We start from the raw sequence: 17,770 nt of genomic DNA, 5'->3' as shown, positions 1-17,770 counted from the left end.
TTATCCTAAACTCACCTTTTCCGGACCCATTTCGCCCAAGATCTCTCCAGCTCACGTACGGTGTAAACGTTAATGCATCGTAATTTCATGAGCATCACCAGATACAGCCGTTAATCAGCCACTACTCCCGCCTTGTTTTTGCTTCCTTATGTATCTTACGATATTTTTAAAAAAAAAAAAAAAAAGTGGTGGGGGGCAGGGGGTATCAGGATTTGTCTATCCTGTGTTTTATGCAGCTAATTGAATGAAGCTCGGTGGAGAAAGTGGCAGGCAACAAGCTAGGTTAACCCAAGTCACATGTCTGCAGCTACAGTATGTCTCAATTTAATGCATAAATTGTACTTTCGCTGAAACGTATGTCGCTTTGGACAAAAGCGTCTGCTAAATGAATAAATGTAAATGTAAGCTACTCCAATATATAAAAAAAAAATAAAAAACTGCCCAGCTGTATAAATGGGTAAAGTTGCTTTGGACAAAAGCACCAGCTAAATGTAAATGGACAATTTTTGGTCCAATAACAAATTTACATTAGTGAAAGTAATATTATAAAGTGGTGAACTGTGAACAGCTCAATGATGCCCTTCTGAGAATAAAGTGCTGAATCTTTTTGTAAGACCTTTTACCACAAAGTGCTGTCTCATTTATGAACCAACCACAAGAGAAAACCAGCAACATTAAAATCTTGTTTATTCTCTGGGAAAATGGGCGACTGAAAGGATACTTCCGGAAAGATGTACATATTACACTGCATGAGCATAAAATCTTATATCCATTTATCCACAGTGACACCTGGACACGCCACCATCATAAAGTGAGACAATGACACTGCTCTCTACAAATAGCAGTCAGTCGCATCCCATTCACAACTGCAGTTTACTGTACAGACACATCAATCATGCTCCAGTTTCCTCTGATTTCTTCTTCTTCTTCTTCTTCTTTTCCTTCTTCTTTTTCTTCACTACAGTCATGGCTTCACACTGCAATTCACCCTCAGTCACTCTCGTTTCTTTTCGTCTGGTCTTTTTATTTTCATTTCGCTTTTCCTCCAGTTCCTCTCCTGGTCCCTGCCTTAGAACATCTATACTACTTTGTATTTTCTTCTTCTTCTTCGGAGGGAGGTCAGCATACACTTCATTCCGTCCTCCAGCATCATCGAATTCCTCATCGGTGCCATCCAAAGTCTCCTTTTTGCCCTTTGAGTGTCTCTTTTTTCTGAGAATGTCTTTGTTGTTTATCTCAGCAACTGTGCCTGTATCTCCCAAGGTATCTGTGCAGGTTTCTCCTCTAGCGCTTTCCATCGTTTCACTAATCACACTACAGTTCCCAATATCACCTGTCAACGTCATCTCGCTTTTTGAGTGCTTTTTCTTTTTATGAGAAGTACGGCCTGCTTCTATGCAGCTTGTCGGGTTTGATTCTTGTGACACTGTACTGTCATTCTTTTCCTTGGAGTGTTTTTTCCTCTTTGATTTGTGAATTACAACCTCAGGTGTTGTTTCATAAACGTCTTCAACATTCCTACCCTCCAACGCGAGGTCTTCCTGGTTCTCCCTGGAACGTTTCTTATTTTTCTTGGCCTTCTTTCCTTCTCTCTCATTGTTCTGGTCCTCCTCTCCTCTTGACTGGGAGGCACCAGAAGAGGACACTGTCCTTCTGCAGATGGTTTCTGTCGCTTGGGTCTTTTTGCTGTACTTTGCCAGGAACTCCTGTTCCTGCTGCTCCAATCTGGCCAGCTTGGCGTTCATGGTAAGGCCATGTCTCGCTCCTCTGCAAAAATGTGACGTTTTTAAGCAACAGACAGTAGAGCTTATGAATGTCCTCTTTTAAAGGACATTCAATTATTGCATTTTGTTGTTATTATATTAAATAATAATGACTTCTTTAAGAGCGCTATACTGTGATAACGTGATACGGAGCTAAACTTTTAAAGTGTGGCTTTTACAGTGTAGCCATACAATTAAATTTAATTAAGCCCTCTTCAGTCTAATGTTACAGTCTAGAAAGGCCATATATCAATACAATAAGGCCCTTAGTGTCATGTTTCTATATACAGGGACTCCTCAACATAAAAACACAACAAAGTGCAAGATTGTTTACAACTATAGCTTACTTTTACCACCAAGTCAAAGCAAATAAAAGCTGAATGACACAGATGCCACTCAATATTACAACTGTAAAACCCATGGTAGTAGCCATATATTAACTTTGAAAAAACAATAATATAGCTAAAATAAATAAAAAGTACTCACACAGCTACATTAAAACATAGTAGCTTAGCAATAGTTTGCAAAAACAGCTCATATGTCCTCCACTAAAAAGAGAAACTTCCAAAAATATACATTTTCATCTGGAAAAAGTTTCAGTTTCTACAAAAATTTGTACTATGAAATGTTTTTAGCCTAAAAAAATGGTTGTATACTTTATACTTTTGCATAATCATAGAGAACATTACATCACAAATCAGAACTAGGCAAAATTTCACATAACACACATAATTAATGTCAAATGTTACTACAAATATAAGGCCACCATAATTTATAATGATAGCCTTATAGTCACAAAGAAGAATCTTACTTGTGAGCTGTACGACCTCCACATGCTTTCATTAGATCTTCATCCGACAACCTGTTTGTGGAGATTAACAAGAAAAGTGTCATGACTGATCATAAAGTATTGCTGGCCACTAAAACCACATGAATAATTATCACCATAAATCCTCAGTAGCTACTGTTCAGTTTTTTAGCACAGTTTTACAGAAAATAAGGATTTCCCCTGTTTGAAAACAAGATTTAAGAAAATGAGATTTAAAGTTTGTAGAAAAATAGAGCTAGTAGCACAGCCAGTTATAACACATTTTAAGTAAATATATAATTTTAACTTTTTAAATGTTTTGATTTACTTTCTGTGCTGGACCTATTTTTTCTATTTCAACGGTGCAAAGGCTACTGCTTTCAAAAGTGCTATATTATTCTGATGTGCGGTGTAAATTAATCTACAGTATTAGAACTACTACAACGTAGGCCATAAGTGGCACAAAGCGGTAGAACAAAGTGGCCTCGTAATGGAACGGAGCCTGGAGCACATACTTGGTGGTGGTGGAGAGGTCCAACTCCTGCTCCTCATGCTCTGACCCACTGCTGTCATCTGTGCCACAGGTCTTTTTCTCCGGCTGTTCCTGCCCTGACAAAAGGGTGGCCGACTGCAAGGGACAAGAAAGCCGTCAGCTCTCCAAACCCCTACCGCTTTCAAAATGTTTCCCTCAGAGAAACAAATTTACAAACGAGGGATAGATCCATTCAGTTTCCAGTGCCATCATATACTACTCTGTGCATCTCTTTTGTCCAAATTCAAAGTTGTAAGCAATATAAATATGAAGCACTAGACCTCAAAAGGTCTCATTTTTCAATCTAGCCTGACTCAAAATCTCAAACTTCCATGATGTCAACACGTCATGCAATGAAGTAACCGGTTTCATCCTGGGTCCTTAAACGACACAAGCGGAGACTTTAAAAGATCATGGTAAAACCATTAAAGTACAGTAATACTCCAGGATACATTCCCCTGCATCGAAGAGGAAGCACAGTGAGAAGCGAGACAAACGTCTAAAAAGGGACTTTCAAAGACACGAAAGATTTTTTTTCTTCCCAAAAAATGGATATTCATAGTTCTCAATTCTATTTCAAACCTTACATGTCTCGCCAAATAGCAGATTTCATCAGTGGCGCCTCAAGTGCAGTACCTTGACAAAGCAGCCATAGAGCTTGGCCTTAGTCAGTTCTGCCTTGCGAGGCTTCTTATTGGAGATCATCCCTGTAGCATCCTCCTCCTCAGCTACCTTTCTCACCTTCACACCATCCTGTTACATGTCAAGAGAGATTCTTACATGACAACGTAGCCATATTACCACAAGGAAAAGGCATGGAGGTGTGTATTGCACTGACTGACCTCACCAGATTCCACAGCCAGACTAGCAGAGGCCTTGTTGAAAACATGGTCCCACCAGTGAAATGAAAACTGCTCTCCCTGGTGGTGGCCCACCTGTGGAAAAGAGCTTGTGTCACATGTACAGAAGCTACTGTGTAACGAGGACCAGTTCTCCTGGATAATGAAGTGAATTAATTATGTTATTTAGGTTACTGCTGAATAATGGTTGCAAGCTATGCCCATAAGAGAAATGCTTTTAGTTAGTGATCAGGACCTCAAGGGCACATTAATTTTCTTTTATCCAGGCTCCTTAAACAACGTAAGCTGAGCCGATTGTTGTATAAACAATTAAAGAACAGTAATACCCCAGGGTGAGCCCTCAGAATATGTTCATTGTTCATATAACCGAAACAGCACAATACAGGGTCATTATAACATTATATTTTATTAGACAAAATACAAATACATAACAGCAATGTTGAACTTTTATTCAGTGGCCTTTTTTTTTTTTTTTTTTTTAAAAAAAAAAAAAAAAAAAAAATTAGAAATTATACTTTAGACAAGAGACCAGGCTCTAGGTCTTCTGTGAATGACAGCTTCCTGGTGACAAGTTAAGAGTTGTTTCTCCTTTCTTGAGTTCTCCCTCACAAAGCAGCTGTCAGTAGCAGGATACACCTTGCTTTACCTCAGGGCTGTTATCTATGAACTGGTTCACAATTTCCATGATTGCAGTGATGCTGTTGCTGAGGAATGTTAAGGTTACAATTACAGTTATTTACCCATTTATACAGCTGGTACTACAACGGGAGGTGGGGATGGAACCTGCAACCTTTGGATCCAAAGGCAGTAGCTCTAACCACTAAACTACCAACTGTTCCTATACAAGATTGGTGAAAAGTACTGGAAAACACACTATCTGTCAAAGAATGTACACAGCAGCTGACCACCATGTATATGTGTTCGGCATGAAGCACACGGAATGGCTGAATGTTCGCTCTCAGGACCGATTGAGCACACGTGCTCAACAGGGGTGGATTAAGCAGTGCATAAACGTACACACACACAAAAATTCTCTGAAACCGCCTGTCCAAAGTGGGGTCACAGAGAACCGGAACCTAACCCAGCAACACAGGGCGCGAGGCTGGAAGGCCAGAGGGGACACACCCAGGACGGGATGCCAGTCCATCACAAGGCACCCCAAGCGGGACTCGAACCCCAGACCCACCGGAGAGGAAGCCCTGGCCAAACCCGCTGTGCCTGTAGCAATCCCAATTCTTTTTTAGTAAACAGATAAAATTCCAAAACCAAATACATCATCAGGAAATGCTAAAAGTAAATGGACAGTTAAAGGATCCCTTGCTTTCTGTTACCCTCAACACTTATTGCCCACTTACAGAGGAAATTTTAAAACTCTGCTGATGATATAGTAATGGTTAATGGATGGCCGCAGTTTGGGCTCGTCGTGTTCTGCTGAATCACGTCAATAGCGAAGGAAGCTGAACTCACCCCTCCCTTGTCACATTTCACTTTGACTTTAATCGCCTCCGAGATTCCATTCTCTTTCCTTCCCAGTCCTTTGCCTGAAACGTGACCAGTGAGTTTCAGAGAATAAATGAGACTATTCAAAAATAGTCTGTGTTTTCTGAGCACATGATGATTTGTTCATTCGTTACCTTGTTTCCAGCCGTGACGAAGAAGCTGTTGCTCCGCGAATCGAAGCCCCGGGCCCCGGCGGCTCTTCTCTTCCACAACGACGTTCTCCATGATTATTTTTAAAGTATGTCACACAGAAAAATGCACGGCAACGCTTAAATTCCTCACCCCTGAGATTTTCCTTTAGAGCAATGAATGAGTTCCTCCCATATTCTGAGGAGCAAGTTCAACTTGAAGTTCTCTGCACCACAAATTTGCAACCTTTTTTTTTTTCTTAAAATACACTGACTGACTCTGCGCTAATCTGATCAATAAATTAACTTATTGTCAGTATCCATATCAATAACAGGTTAATCACCCAGCTACTCTACTATAGTGTGTAAAATTTACCTTAAGGAAAAAAAAACTTAAATCAAATTCTCACAAAAAGCACACCCAGATTAGGCACCCTTAACAACCATGCTTTTAACATGGAGGTCGACATGACACCAGAAGTCCCGTCCGCCGCAAGATTACGTCACTTCCTGTCAACTCACAAGTAAGCTCTACCTTTATTCCTTTGTTCCGCGGATTCAGACTGAACCCATAGCTCCACACTGCCCCCTACTGTTAGGGAGCATACAGCAACGACAAGCGCAAACGAAGTCAGTACCGGTTTGCCTCGAACGACGAGCCTGATTGGTTGATGAACATCGACTCCTTAACGGAATTATTCGCCGTGTAATTCACTTAAAATAGGACCTGAAACAATGCCTTCCTGATCCGTTTTCTTACAAAACCAACTTCCTGCCTTACCATTTAAATCAACGTAAAATCAAATTAAAAAACCAGGTCCATGCTATTATAAATTCTGTTGACACTTTTAAAACCAAGTTCAAGATACGTCATCAACATCATGACGGTCATGTTCCAACTCATAATACGCAACAGACAGCTCATAATTCATTTGATTTATTTATTTTTTTTTGTTTTATTGTGTTGTATAGTGGGTGTCTCAAAGCTCCTTCGTGATTTGAAGCCACGCTCTGTATGGTTTGCATGCTGTCCGTATTTGTGTGGGTTTCTTCTCTGGGTACTCCGGTTTCCTTCCGCAGTCCATAGACATGTCTCAGTCAGGTGAGTGTAAAATACGCTGTATTGTTGAAAAAGGTAATCATTTGTTTAAATATTGCTTTTTCTATGTGTGTGTGTGTGTGTGTGTTTTTACACAAAAAAAAATTATACAAATAACGTTTTCTTCTCTTTTTTACAAAGGAAATTACATACAGCAACATTGCAGACAACTGGCATAAAACCATAAGATATCTCTTGAATTGATCCACATACATTACTGATTATGAAAAAAAACAACAGCAAAACAACAACAACAACAATAATAATAATAATAATAATAATAATAATAATTACATTGTTACCCAATAACAGCTTTCACGTGTGTTTGCACAGATTTTCTAGTTTTCATGTTTTCTCCCACAATCCAAAAATTCTAAATAAACCCGTGTGTGTATTGTACCTTCTTTGCTGGGTCCAGATTACCCAAACCCAATTTCGAACAGTTAAGTCTTACTAGAACAGATTGATGTCTGCTTTAAAAGTTTTTTTGGCATCGCGCTTTAACCAGCTCAAACCAGAAGCAGATGTCCTTACATAAGGCTTGTGTCTTACATTTATTCACTTAGCAGACGCTTTTACATTTACGTTTATTCACGTATGTGTCTGTATTGACACAGGCCCACCGTGGTCCTACTTTGGCCGTGTCGAACTCCAACCAGCGCGGCCTGGAAAAGTGCACAACCGCAGTAGATTACTACAGCAGGACTGCTGTCCACTGTACAGGAAAGCATTTTTATCCTCTTCCTGATCACTCAGTTTCCTCAGCAATATTAAGCGAAAGCACGTGTGCTGCTGGTCTTGCCCAGTCTTTCTGGCAGGAAAGACAGACATCCTGAAGGGCCACTTGTCAGGACCGGCCCGTTGTTTTTCAGGAAGCCATTACTCCACTCCCAAGTATCCCTGCATCCCTCCAAAATGCTCAATGCCGTGATCCACTTCTGGTGATACTATTCTGGTCTTAAAATATGGCTCGTCGATCACGCCTGTATCATCGCACATGACCAGAATCTCTGTTCTGTAAGTATTTTAATCTGAAAGGGAAGTGCTAATGAAGTTGAAGTCAGGTCAACATGGTGGTCGGTACACAAGTGTGCAGCACAGGGTCGTTGTCTTCTCATAGTGGATACAGTTGTTGTTTTGCAATGGGAGGACCTGAGATCTACACTCTGCACCCACTCTAATACACTGCAGCAAAGTGCTTACCCTACAGTTGCTCTGGTAAAAACTTCCCACCTGCATAATGAGTAGACGTAAAGGGTAAAAAACTGAATTCAAATTCAAATTTTATTTGTCACATACACAGCCATACACAGTACGACATGCAGTGAAATGCTTTATACAACTGTCTGACATAAGAGTTTAAAAAAAAATCAAATAACAAATAGTAAAATGTAAAATTGTATATAAAATCTATTTATGCATATGAAAAAGCAAAATATATAAATAGCTATAAACAGATGTGCAATGAATTATAAAAAATTGTGCAGCATATTGGACAAAGGCATCAGCAAAATAAAAGTTAACTTGACATGTACTGCAACTATGGTTTGATACAGCTTGTCAAATATTCAAGGGTTAGTCTATGAAATGTTGCATCTCAATATGAACAGTGTGAATGCATTGAATAAAAGTTAACTTAGAGACTGACTATAGGTGTATACCAGCACTTCACTTGCTGTTGCATTTTTCTAGATTGCTACGGTACACAACAATAATTTCCAGACAGGACTGCAGTTCTGTCCAACTGTTGAAAACCAGTATAACAGGTAATGCAGTGGTTAAAGGCTTGGACCTGTGAAAGTTGTTGGTTCATTATCTTCATACTCCATGCTACTGCAGCAGTACTCTGGAGCAGCATTAATTCCTCCCCGACAGTAGAACACACAGCTGTGATGGGGCCAAATCTATCTATCTATCTATCTATCTATCTATCTATCTATCTATCTATCTATCTATCTGTTTGTTGAAAAATATGCCAAAAAAGCATCTCCATGGACACACCACATGCCACCTGAGCCTGCCCTACATCAGCCCTGTCCCCAGCGGACTCAGCACCCCCAGACACACTGAGCATCCGAGAGCAGAAAGGGTAAATGTACTGTAACCCTATCACTCACAGGACTGTTAAGTATACATTGGTCTCTACAAGGTTTTTTTTTTACAGTTTCTTATTATTCATGACTATTGACAATTCATATGTACACTCATTACTTTGGCAGGTACTTCACTCCCCAGCAGCTTACAGTTACACACATCATCTGAACCGCTTGTCCCATTCAAGGTCGCTGGGAGCTAGAGCCTAACCCGGCAACACAGGGCATAGGGCTGGAGGGGGAGGTGACACACCCAGGATGGGACGCCAGTCCGTCGCAAGGCACCCCAAGCGGGACTTGAACCCCAGACCAACCAGAGAGCAAGACCCAGTCCAACCCACTGCACCCCCCCCCCAACTTAGAGTTACATTTATTGAACTTTCATTGCCAGTAATATTGGTGTGTGATTTTACTCTAGTAATTAGGCCACGTGATAATGTGCCTTGCTCTATGCCACTACAGTTCAGCTAGAGGGACCGAACCGTGGATCTTTGGCTCCCGAAACAGCAGCGCTGCCAGCTGAGCTGCCCCCTGCTGGCACACGCACCACTACGTCTCTCTTTAAGCCGAGTGTGATTCTTCAGCTCCGCATCCCACCGCGTCGCGTGTGTATGATTGATGAACAGGAGGTAACGGGCGACGTGCGGCTTTGCGCGCTCCCGTGCGAGCCGAGCGTCCCCGGGGCCGCGCCTCCACGCGCCGCTCGGTGCTGCCACCCGGCCGCGCGGGGCTCGGCGACGCGTCACGTGCGGCCGCCCCTCGTCGCGAGCGGAGACACAACGGCGCAGCGGCTCTGCGCTGGTGGAGCGTCAGTGGGACGTGTCGGTAATGTAGGCTGTGTGTGTGTGTGTGTGTGTGTGTGTGTGTGTCCAGCGCCGCGCGGATCCACCATCGGGCTCCTTTCAGTCACGCTGACTGACACACTCACTCACTGCCGGCGACGTCGTCTCATCATCGCCGATGATGATCATGATCAGATCATCATACGCCTCCGGGCTCAAGCGACATCGATCGGGGGACGCGCTGAACGGACGCAGGTATTTATTGTACGGCCGGGTTTTCCAGCTCAGACACCAGGACCGATTCCGTATTCCAGAGTGTGTGACCTGACCTGTGCTGTGTTTTGTTGAGGTGATGATCAGTGATGTGTGTGAAAAGTGTGGAAACGTTTCTTGAAGTCTTGTGTGTTCTGCAAAGAAGCGCACGGGCAGCTCCGTGCGCCACGCACGAGTCACGAGTGTGTTCCTTCAGAGAAGTTCCCCACCTGGATTTCGGCTCTTTCTACTGCATGTACCCACATCATCATGCACTGTCACTGTCACTGTGTGCGACTCTTCAGCACAGTGAACAGCACAGATTTAGAGACTAGTAATTCTAGTCGAACCGATGTGCATTACTTAGGAAAGGACAAAGTATAGTAGGTGCTCTTTAAAATTGGTTCGCGCGCTATGGGGGCCAAATATAAAATATTTCAGAATTAGAGCTCAGAGATGAGTGTGCTGTAGCTTTGTGATCATAACCAAAGTATCATTTCTGAATGTAGAAATAAGTACTGATGCTGAGGAATGAATGCCACAGTTCTGAACTCATCAGCGGATGATGATGAGCTGTTTACAGGTTACCTTAACAGTTTTTTTCGAAGCACAAGATTCATGATATAAAAAGGGTCCCTCAGCAAGCAGAGAATTAAAAATGAGATGCTCCGGATGTACAAATACTGCTGATGATGTGGATGTGAAATACCACTGATTGGAAGGGCAAAACTCAATTTCTGATCTCTGCTGCATTCCTTCCACCATCAGGGAAGGTCTATTCTTTCACGAAAGGTGGATCTCGACATTGCAGGCAGAGCGTCAGACCTGAGCAGAATCTGGTGGCTCTACAATAGCAGTACAATAAAGGGACAATGCAGTAGAGGCAAAATGGAGACTGTCTTGAGTCCCCTCAAAAGCTTTTCCTTCTGTAACCCATCCAGGCACAACTGATGCAAAAAAAAAAAAAAAAAAATCCTGGCTCAACACATGATCCCCCAGGACATTCGATACACCGTGTCTAAATTTTTTAATACTCTGTAAATTTAAGGATATTTAAGGTGAATCCTTATAAGACATAAATGTCTAGAATGTGTTTTATACAAACAATAATCAATATAAAGGGAGAGGTTCATTTTAAAGGTTGCATGAGTGTTCAAAGCTTTATAAATAAAAGTTGCAGAAGTAATCATACTGGCATTTCCCTCACCCGAAATCCCTGTCCTGAAAAAATTTTCACCCACGCTTAAATGCAAACCAGTACTTATCTTATCCGTAATTAATATTTATAGCTATTATAGCTGATTGAAAAATTGTGGATCATTTGGTCATATAATATTTTAGTCATCTAAAGAGTTTCAGAATGCTGACCCCAGGTCTTTTTAATATTTCGGTCCAGCTCTCAGACGCCTCTAACAGTGCTTACCATTATATACTTGAAGGGTTTCTCTTTTAATTGTAATCAAATCATACAAATATCAAGCTATTGTAAAAAGTCATGCAGCTCTTATGCTGAAATATTTTAGTTACCCTTTGTATACTGTTGGTGAGCAAGATATTTTTTTTCTCTCATTTTATCAATCTGCATAGCAAAGAGAAGACCTGAGCAACTTCAAACAGGGTGTAACTACTGGTTTATGTTTGGCAGACAGTTCAGTGATAAAAGCCATGAATATTCCTGGCATGTGGTGAAGTTTTATCTCGAAGGCGTGGTAAAGAAGGAAAGGCATTATCTTCAGGTCCATGCTCCAAAAACAAGATGTGTGGGCTTGGATCATGACAGCTTGTCAGATCCCAGGGAGGACTGAAACACACAAGAGTTATACACATGCTGCCATGAACACTGGAGGAGGGGGCGCTTAGTTCATGCGGGGGAAGGTACAAGTAAAGCAGCAGTGGGCAAACGGTAGGAAGTTTAGTTTAACATCTGGCGTGATCATGTATCAATGCATTAAGGATATATATATATATATATATATATAATATATATATATATATGTAATTGTAAAATATTATATAATTAATGTTACACATTGAGGGGGTGCGGTGGCGCAGTGGGTTGGACCACAGTCCTCCTCTCCGGTGGGTCTGGGGTTTGAGTCCCGCTTGGGGTGCCTTGCGACGGACTGGTGTCCCATCCTGGGTGTGTCCCCTCCCCCTCCGGCCTTACGCCCTGTGTTGCCGGGTAGGCTCCGGTTCCCCATGACCCTGTATGGGACGAGCTGTTCAGACAATGTGTGTGTGTGTGTGTGTGTGTGTGTAAGTAATGTTACACACACTCACGCACAATGTCTACAACCACTTGTCCCGACCAGACCAGAGACTTACCTGGCAACACAGGGCACAAAGGCTGAGGGGACACACCCAGGATGGGGCGCCAGTCTGCCGCAAGGCATCTCAAGCAAGACTCGAGCCCCAGACCTGCCACACAGTGGGCCTGACCAAACGCCCTGCGTCACTGCGCTCCCCCCAGTTAATATTATATAATATACACACACACACACTGTCTGAAACTGCTTGTGGCAAACCGGAGCCTAATCCCACAGCAAGCACAGGGTGTAGGGCTGGAGGGGGAGGGGACATACCCTGGATGGGATGCCAGTCCGTCACAAGGCACCCCAACTGGGACTGGAACACCAGACCCACCCGAGCACGGGCCCCACCAAACCCACTACACCACCACGCCCCCCTCATTAAATAATACATACATACACATACACATACACATACACATACACATACACACACACACATTTTCAGAACCGCTTGTCCCATACGGGGTCACGGGGAACCGGAGCCTAACCCGGCAACACAGGGCGTAAGGCCGGAGGGGGAGGGGACACACCCAGGACGGGACGCCAGTCTGCCGCAAGGCACCCCAAGTGGGACTCGAACTCCAGACCCACCAGAGAGCAGGACCCAGTCTAACCCACTGCGCCACCGCATCCCCCCATTATATAATAGTAATTATATAATATACTAATAATATATATACCTATAGATACAAATATATATATATATATTATATATATATAATATATATATTTTAATAAAATAAAAAGGATCAAAAATAAATACAAAAAAGAAGCAGTCACCTTTAAAAAAAGATGGCAGTAGTTGATTTTTCACCACAAACTCATTTAAAGCACTGAAAAACATCTGAAGATATGACAACAGTTACACAGCGGTTTTGGGCAAAAGGACCTTTGGTTTCTTCTTCCATTCCTGTAGAGGAATATGGGTAGACAGAGTCTGGCTGAGTTAGCCTGCTAAAACGACTGCAAATAGGAAAGAGGTGGTTTGAGACCACATGATATTGTACTTTGGCACTCAGCTGGCGTTCTCGCTGGGCTGTGGATTTCGGAATTGATGACTCGGGGCTTCTTGTTGCAGAAAAACTAGCAAGAGAGCTGAGATGTCTTTTTGGAGGTTCTAAAATTAAGATCTGTCATGTTAATCTGTAGAAAAAGAGCATCTACCTGGGTGATTTATCCTAGTGAGGTCATGGAGATTTCTGCCAGTCCTGTCAACGTACTGTTTCTGTTCAATTTCTGTGTTACACCGAGGGGAGTTTAGCTCTGCTCCGCAATCTTTCCGTGCTTCTGGAAATGTTGTCATTCCATTTCATACCCTCCGCATGGAAAGAAGTGCAGGTGAGGCTTGGAATATTTAGTTAAAATGCATTGATTTTTTTTTTTTTTTTTTTTTTTTTGAGAGGTATTTTGTCTGGGGGGGGGTGCGGTGGTGCAGTGGGTTGGACCGCAGTCCTGCTCTCCGGTGGGTCTGGGGTTCGAGTCCCGCTTGGGGTGCCTTGCGACGGACTGGCGTCCCGTCCTGGGTGTGTCCCCTCCCCCTCCGGCCTTACGCCCTGTGTTACCGGGTAGGCTCCGGTTCCCCGTGACCCCGTATGGGACAAGCGGTTCTGAAAATGTGTGTGTGTGTGTGTGTGTATTTTGTCTGGCGTTTCATGGCAAAAATAACTCTTGTCTGGAAAGTATTCTACTCAGTAAATGTTTTACACCTGCAACGACCGGTTTATATCATTTCCTGTTCTGAGAAGAGATGTGATATAGCAGATATGATATAGCTCACTGAGTGTTGGGAAAAATGGAAACTTTGCTCAAAAGTCCTTACAGGGTATTATCACCCAGCCTTACACACACACACACACACACACACACACACACACACTATCTGAACCGCTTGTCCCATATGGAGTCGCAGGGAGCCAGGGCCCAGGACGGGACGCCAGTCCGTCGCAAGGCACCCCAAGCGGGACTCGAACCCCAGACCCACCGGAAAGCAGGACCCGGGCCAACCCACTGTGCCACCCCCCAGCCTTACAGTAAAAATAAAAAAAAACAAATATATATTAAAACCAAGAGTAACACAAAGACTTGACCAGGCTGCAAAGTGTTAAGCTTTAAAACCCACACTCAAGTGTTACCGTAAGGCTGATCTTGCATCAGTTGTGGGAATCATTGGCTTTCACACATAAAAACTGTGATTTTTCCAAAATACTGCTGATTTTGGAAGGCGTGTCAATAAATATTTTTCAGAGCATCCCTACAGACTTGAGAGAGGAAAGTGTAGACAGACTGCCAGTGTGGGTTAAGTCATGCTGGCAGAGATGTTTCTGCGTCCCTGATGTCTGCTTCCCCCCGTGATGAGGTGCTCTGGCCGGAGGAAGAGGATGTATGAGTGCAGTTTTAGATTTTACACAAGATGTTTCCTCTCTGCTGCCTATGGTGTGTTCCAGAAGGGTCTTTGGTGGTTCCTGGCAAACATTGAGAGGGGAAGAGAAAAGGAAGCTATGGGATTGAAGAGCTGCAGTGTTTTGCTTGGCGTCAAACTTTATGTGCCGTGGTATGTCAGGTAATTATTACATTTTTCTCTATATTGTGGTACCAATGGGAAAGTTCAAAATGTGGAACTTTGCTTCACTCCAGCTCTACTCTCTTCTGTATGATTATTTGCATTTTACATTTACCTGTGAAAACGGGGGAAAAAACACTTCTTCAGATTTAGTAACTGTATCATTTTAACTTAGAAATAATCATGTAATCAACTGAATCATAAATTAAGTACGAAGCATTTTCTGCTGTCCCAGACATTTTTCATGAATGACTGAGATATTTAAAGGCTTAGGCTATGTGTGATGTTACAGTCAGGCCGGTGATATGCTGATTAGAGCTGCTGCCTTTGGACCCAAAAGTTACAGTTCTGAATCCCATCTCCTGCTCTTATACCTTCGAGCAATGTACTTATCCCGAGTTACTCCAGTAAAAAATGTCCCAGCTGTGTAAAAAGGCAAATGCATGCAGGTTGTGCAATAACTATAAAGCTGTAAGTTGCTTTGATGAAAAGTTTCAGCACTATGAATAAATATAAAATGTAAACTTTATGGTAGTGTTTAAAATTTGTGTTTTTCAGTGTTTGCTGGCTTTTCTCTTCCTCCATACTACATTATAAATTATGTCCCAGTAGAGTGGGTGGCCTCAGGCCCCAGTAACCCCTCCCCAGTTTATATCAGGTCATCTGCAGAAGTGCACATTTAGCGTAGGCACTGATTTATTCCCTTCGTCTTCCTGTGTAGTCCTTGGTGAGTGAGTACATTTTGAGGGGAATGGATGTTACTGTACATCTCATTTCAGGGATGAGTAGTGATTGTGATGGTGCAGCGCTTTAATTTGCTCTCTGTTTATCTGCAAAGATCTGTGGGGAGTCCTGCTGCAAATTATTACTGTTCTCCAATCGACTGCCCCCTGGGTCCGAAGAAGACTTACAGCATTGGGTAGACAGCCTACAGTTATTTTCTCATTTATACAGTTTGTATTCATACTGGAGCAGTTCAGGGTAAATACCTAACCCTTACTTGAGGGTGCTATAGCGAGTGCAGGGACGTGTTGAGATTCAGTGTACAAGGCAATAGCCCTCACCATTACAGTACTTGCTGCGCTGGATGCATGCTACATCTTATGAAAATGTAAAAATGTTTTTCATTTCGCCAGCGTTTTCTTAGATTTTCAAACAGTAGGGCATGGGTTCGAACCCTAAGAGGGAGCATTGTTGCTTTACTAAACCCAAATTGTGCATACAAATATATAAAAATTCCAATTACTATGTGAACAAAAACAAAAGTAATAATGATGTTTTCACTAGTTTTCCTTACGGTATATTTTTTAGACAGCTTTACAGAAAAGAGCCTTTTTTTGTGACATGTGGCAGTACCTGCTGGTACCTATTCAGAGCGTGCTGTTGTAAATGTGGCTGTGGTATAGCCATAATTCAAGGACGCTTGCAAGGGTTTGCCCTCGGGATAGAACATGTGGACCAAGTTATGAAAGAAAAATACTCATTTTTTTATATCCAGATGTTCAAATAATGCACATCTGGTGCAGTTTTTTTTTTTTTTTTTCCCTGCAGAAAATGAGATAAACTGATTGCATTAATAATGAACAGATTTCCTTCTCACCTTCCAGAAAGGAAAGGCTCCATCAGAAGTGAAACCAGTAAATCAGTGAGTTTTAGTGGAAGAATGTTATTGAAGAATGTTATTTTGCGCACTGCAGTTTTAATTCGGCACAGAGAGAAACTGGAACGCTGCGCATCGCAGACCTCCCCACTGTCTGTCCTTAAGAAACTCTGTTCAGTGCCTTTAGAATCTTTAAAATAATTATTTTAGAATATTTCTCTGAAACAGACATCTACCTCATTTTTTCTCTGTACTTTGATAACTTTTGTATTTGTTGTTTGGCAGAGAAAAAATACAAAATAATTGTAAACATCTTTTTGTTACGGCATCCTGAGTCCTTCTTTGACGTACTGTACTTTCTAATCCCTCTTTTAAGTCGATATTCTAAGATTTTGACTATGATTCATTTGTTTACTTTCATAGCAGATTCCCTTACACACAGTAGTTGTTTACATGTTATTTCTCCACAAGAACAATGCGGTACCTACAATTATCTAGCCATTTATAGAGCTGGGTAATTTTTACTGGTGCAATTTAGGGTAAGTACTTTGCTCAAGGGCACTACAGCAGTAGGTGAGATTTTAACCTGCAAAATTCAGGTCTGAAGGCCACACCACGTTAACTGATGTTTCTTACACTTACCAGTATTTACAGCTGGATGTGCTCTTCTTGGGCTATTTGGGGTAATAACCAACCCCACATGTATAAGTCCTCTTCTGATCATCTGCTGATTGCATGACATGAATCAGTTTATTATTTCAGACCCCTTAAGGGCATTAACTTCTAAGCATTTCAGAGATTTGTGCATGTTGCAATGCAGTGTGTCGGTTAATTTTTGAAAGCATTTGCATTCTCAGTCCTCAAAGCCCAATGTCAAAACAGAAGAGTAAATTTGTGGTGTGGTGTGGTGCCCTTAATGGGGTGTTTTGACTGTAAGCTGTGAGTCAGAGATGGAAAAGCAATGGGGCTAGAGGGTAAGGACAACCGCTGAGAAATCCCAGATTCTCTGTGATGCTCATCACTCGGCATCACGCGGGGCTTCTCACCTGGATTGTCCTCTTGCGTAGTTGCTGTTGGAGGAAGCTGATGATGTTATGATGTGGGGCCACTTTCTCTTACCTGTCAACAGTTGTGTTTCTTATACGCCAGCTACCTGTTTTTGCACTGGAATTCCTATCCTTTTTGCGAATACATAAATACTATGAACAGGTGCCTTCTCCAGGGTGTGATCTCCACTGAGTCCTGTGTTTCTGGGATAGGCTTCAGACTACCGCGACCCTGCACAGGGCAAGTGATTTGTGACAGCAGTAAACATTAAACGCTATCCTTGTTTTAGAGCAGACCTTACTAATATCTCTTTAATATGTGTGTGACGAAAGCATGTATTTTTGAAGCAAACTGATCTATCACAGCTGTCACCTTTATTATTTACATTGATTCTGTAGTATCGGTACTAATATACAGTAAATCACTACTACTAT

At 42.2% G+C, this 17,770-nt stretch overlaps 2 protein-coding genes across 6 annotated transcripts in view; one reads left to right on the top strand and one right to left on the bottom strand.

Annotated features, from left to right (window-relative positions):
• Positions 1-450: 450 nt before the first annotated feature.
• On the bottom strand, positions 451-6,053 carry gpatch4 (G patch domain containing 4). 2 transcript variants are annotated; one of them, XM_018739721.2, is made up of 7 exons: positions 5,598-6,053; positions 5,431-5,504; positions 3,946-4,038; positions 3,740-3,856; positions 3,087-3,199; positions 2,575-2,625; positions 451-1,767 (listed from the first exon to the last, which is right to left on the bottom strand). In XM_018739721.2, exons 1-7 carry the CDS (start codon positions 5,686-5,688, stop codon positions 894-896), a joined length of 1,413 nt encoding a protein of 470 aa, XP_018595237.2. In that variant the 5' UTR covers positions 5,689-6,053; the 3' UTR covers positions 451-893. The 2 variants fall into 2 exon arrangements, with proteins under 2 accessions (XP_018595237.2, XP_018595238.2); XM_018739722.2 differs by lacking the exon at positions 5,598-6,053 and having other exon boundaries at positions 3,951-4,038; positions 5,431-5,503.
• Positions 6,054-9,262: 3,209 nt separating this feature from the next.
• LOC108926782 (platelet endothelial aggregation receptor 1-like) overlaps positions 9,263-17,770 on the top strand; it is a 31,480-nt gene continuing 22,972 nt past the window's right edge. For 2 of the 4 annotated variants that reach the window (XM_018739719.2, XM_018739715.2), the window contains exon 1: positions 9,263-9,820. In XM_018739719.2, the coding sequence (XP_018595235.2) occupies positions 9,744-9,820 (77 nt within the window). In that variant the 5' untranslated portion in view covers positions 9,263-9,743. Of the gene's footprint in view, positions 9,821-14,619; positions 14,690-17,770 lie in introns of those variants that run through there. The other 2 variants (XM_018739716.2, XM_018739718.2) reach the window with 2 other exon arrangements.

This window comes from Scleropages formosus, chromosome 18, assembly GCF_900964775.1.
Source record: "Scleropages formosus chromosome 18, fSclFor1.1, whole genome shotgun sequence".
Lineage (NCBI taxonomy): Eukaryota > Metazoa > Chordata > Actinopteri > Osteoglossiformes > Osteoglossidae > Scleropages > Scleropages formosus.
This window is presented reverse-complemented; position numbering and strand designations above follow the sequence as displayed.

Bases quoted from the DNA above. Each gene is read 5' to 3' on its own strand.
- gpatch4 (XM_018739721.2), bottom strand. From the start codon at position 5,688: ATGGAGAACGTCGTTGTGGAAGAGAAGAGCCGCCGGGGCCCGGGGCTT. The intron at 3,200-3,739 runs GTACTGCACTTG...TGTCCCTTGCAG, and splicing joins TCTATGGCTGCTTTGTCAAG to TCGGCCACCCTTTTGTCAGG. The intron at 2,626-3,086 runs GTATGTGCTCCA...CTCCACAAACAG, and splicing joins GACCTCTCCACCACCACCAA to GTTGTCGGATGAAGATCTAA.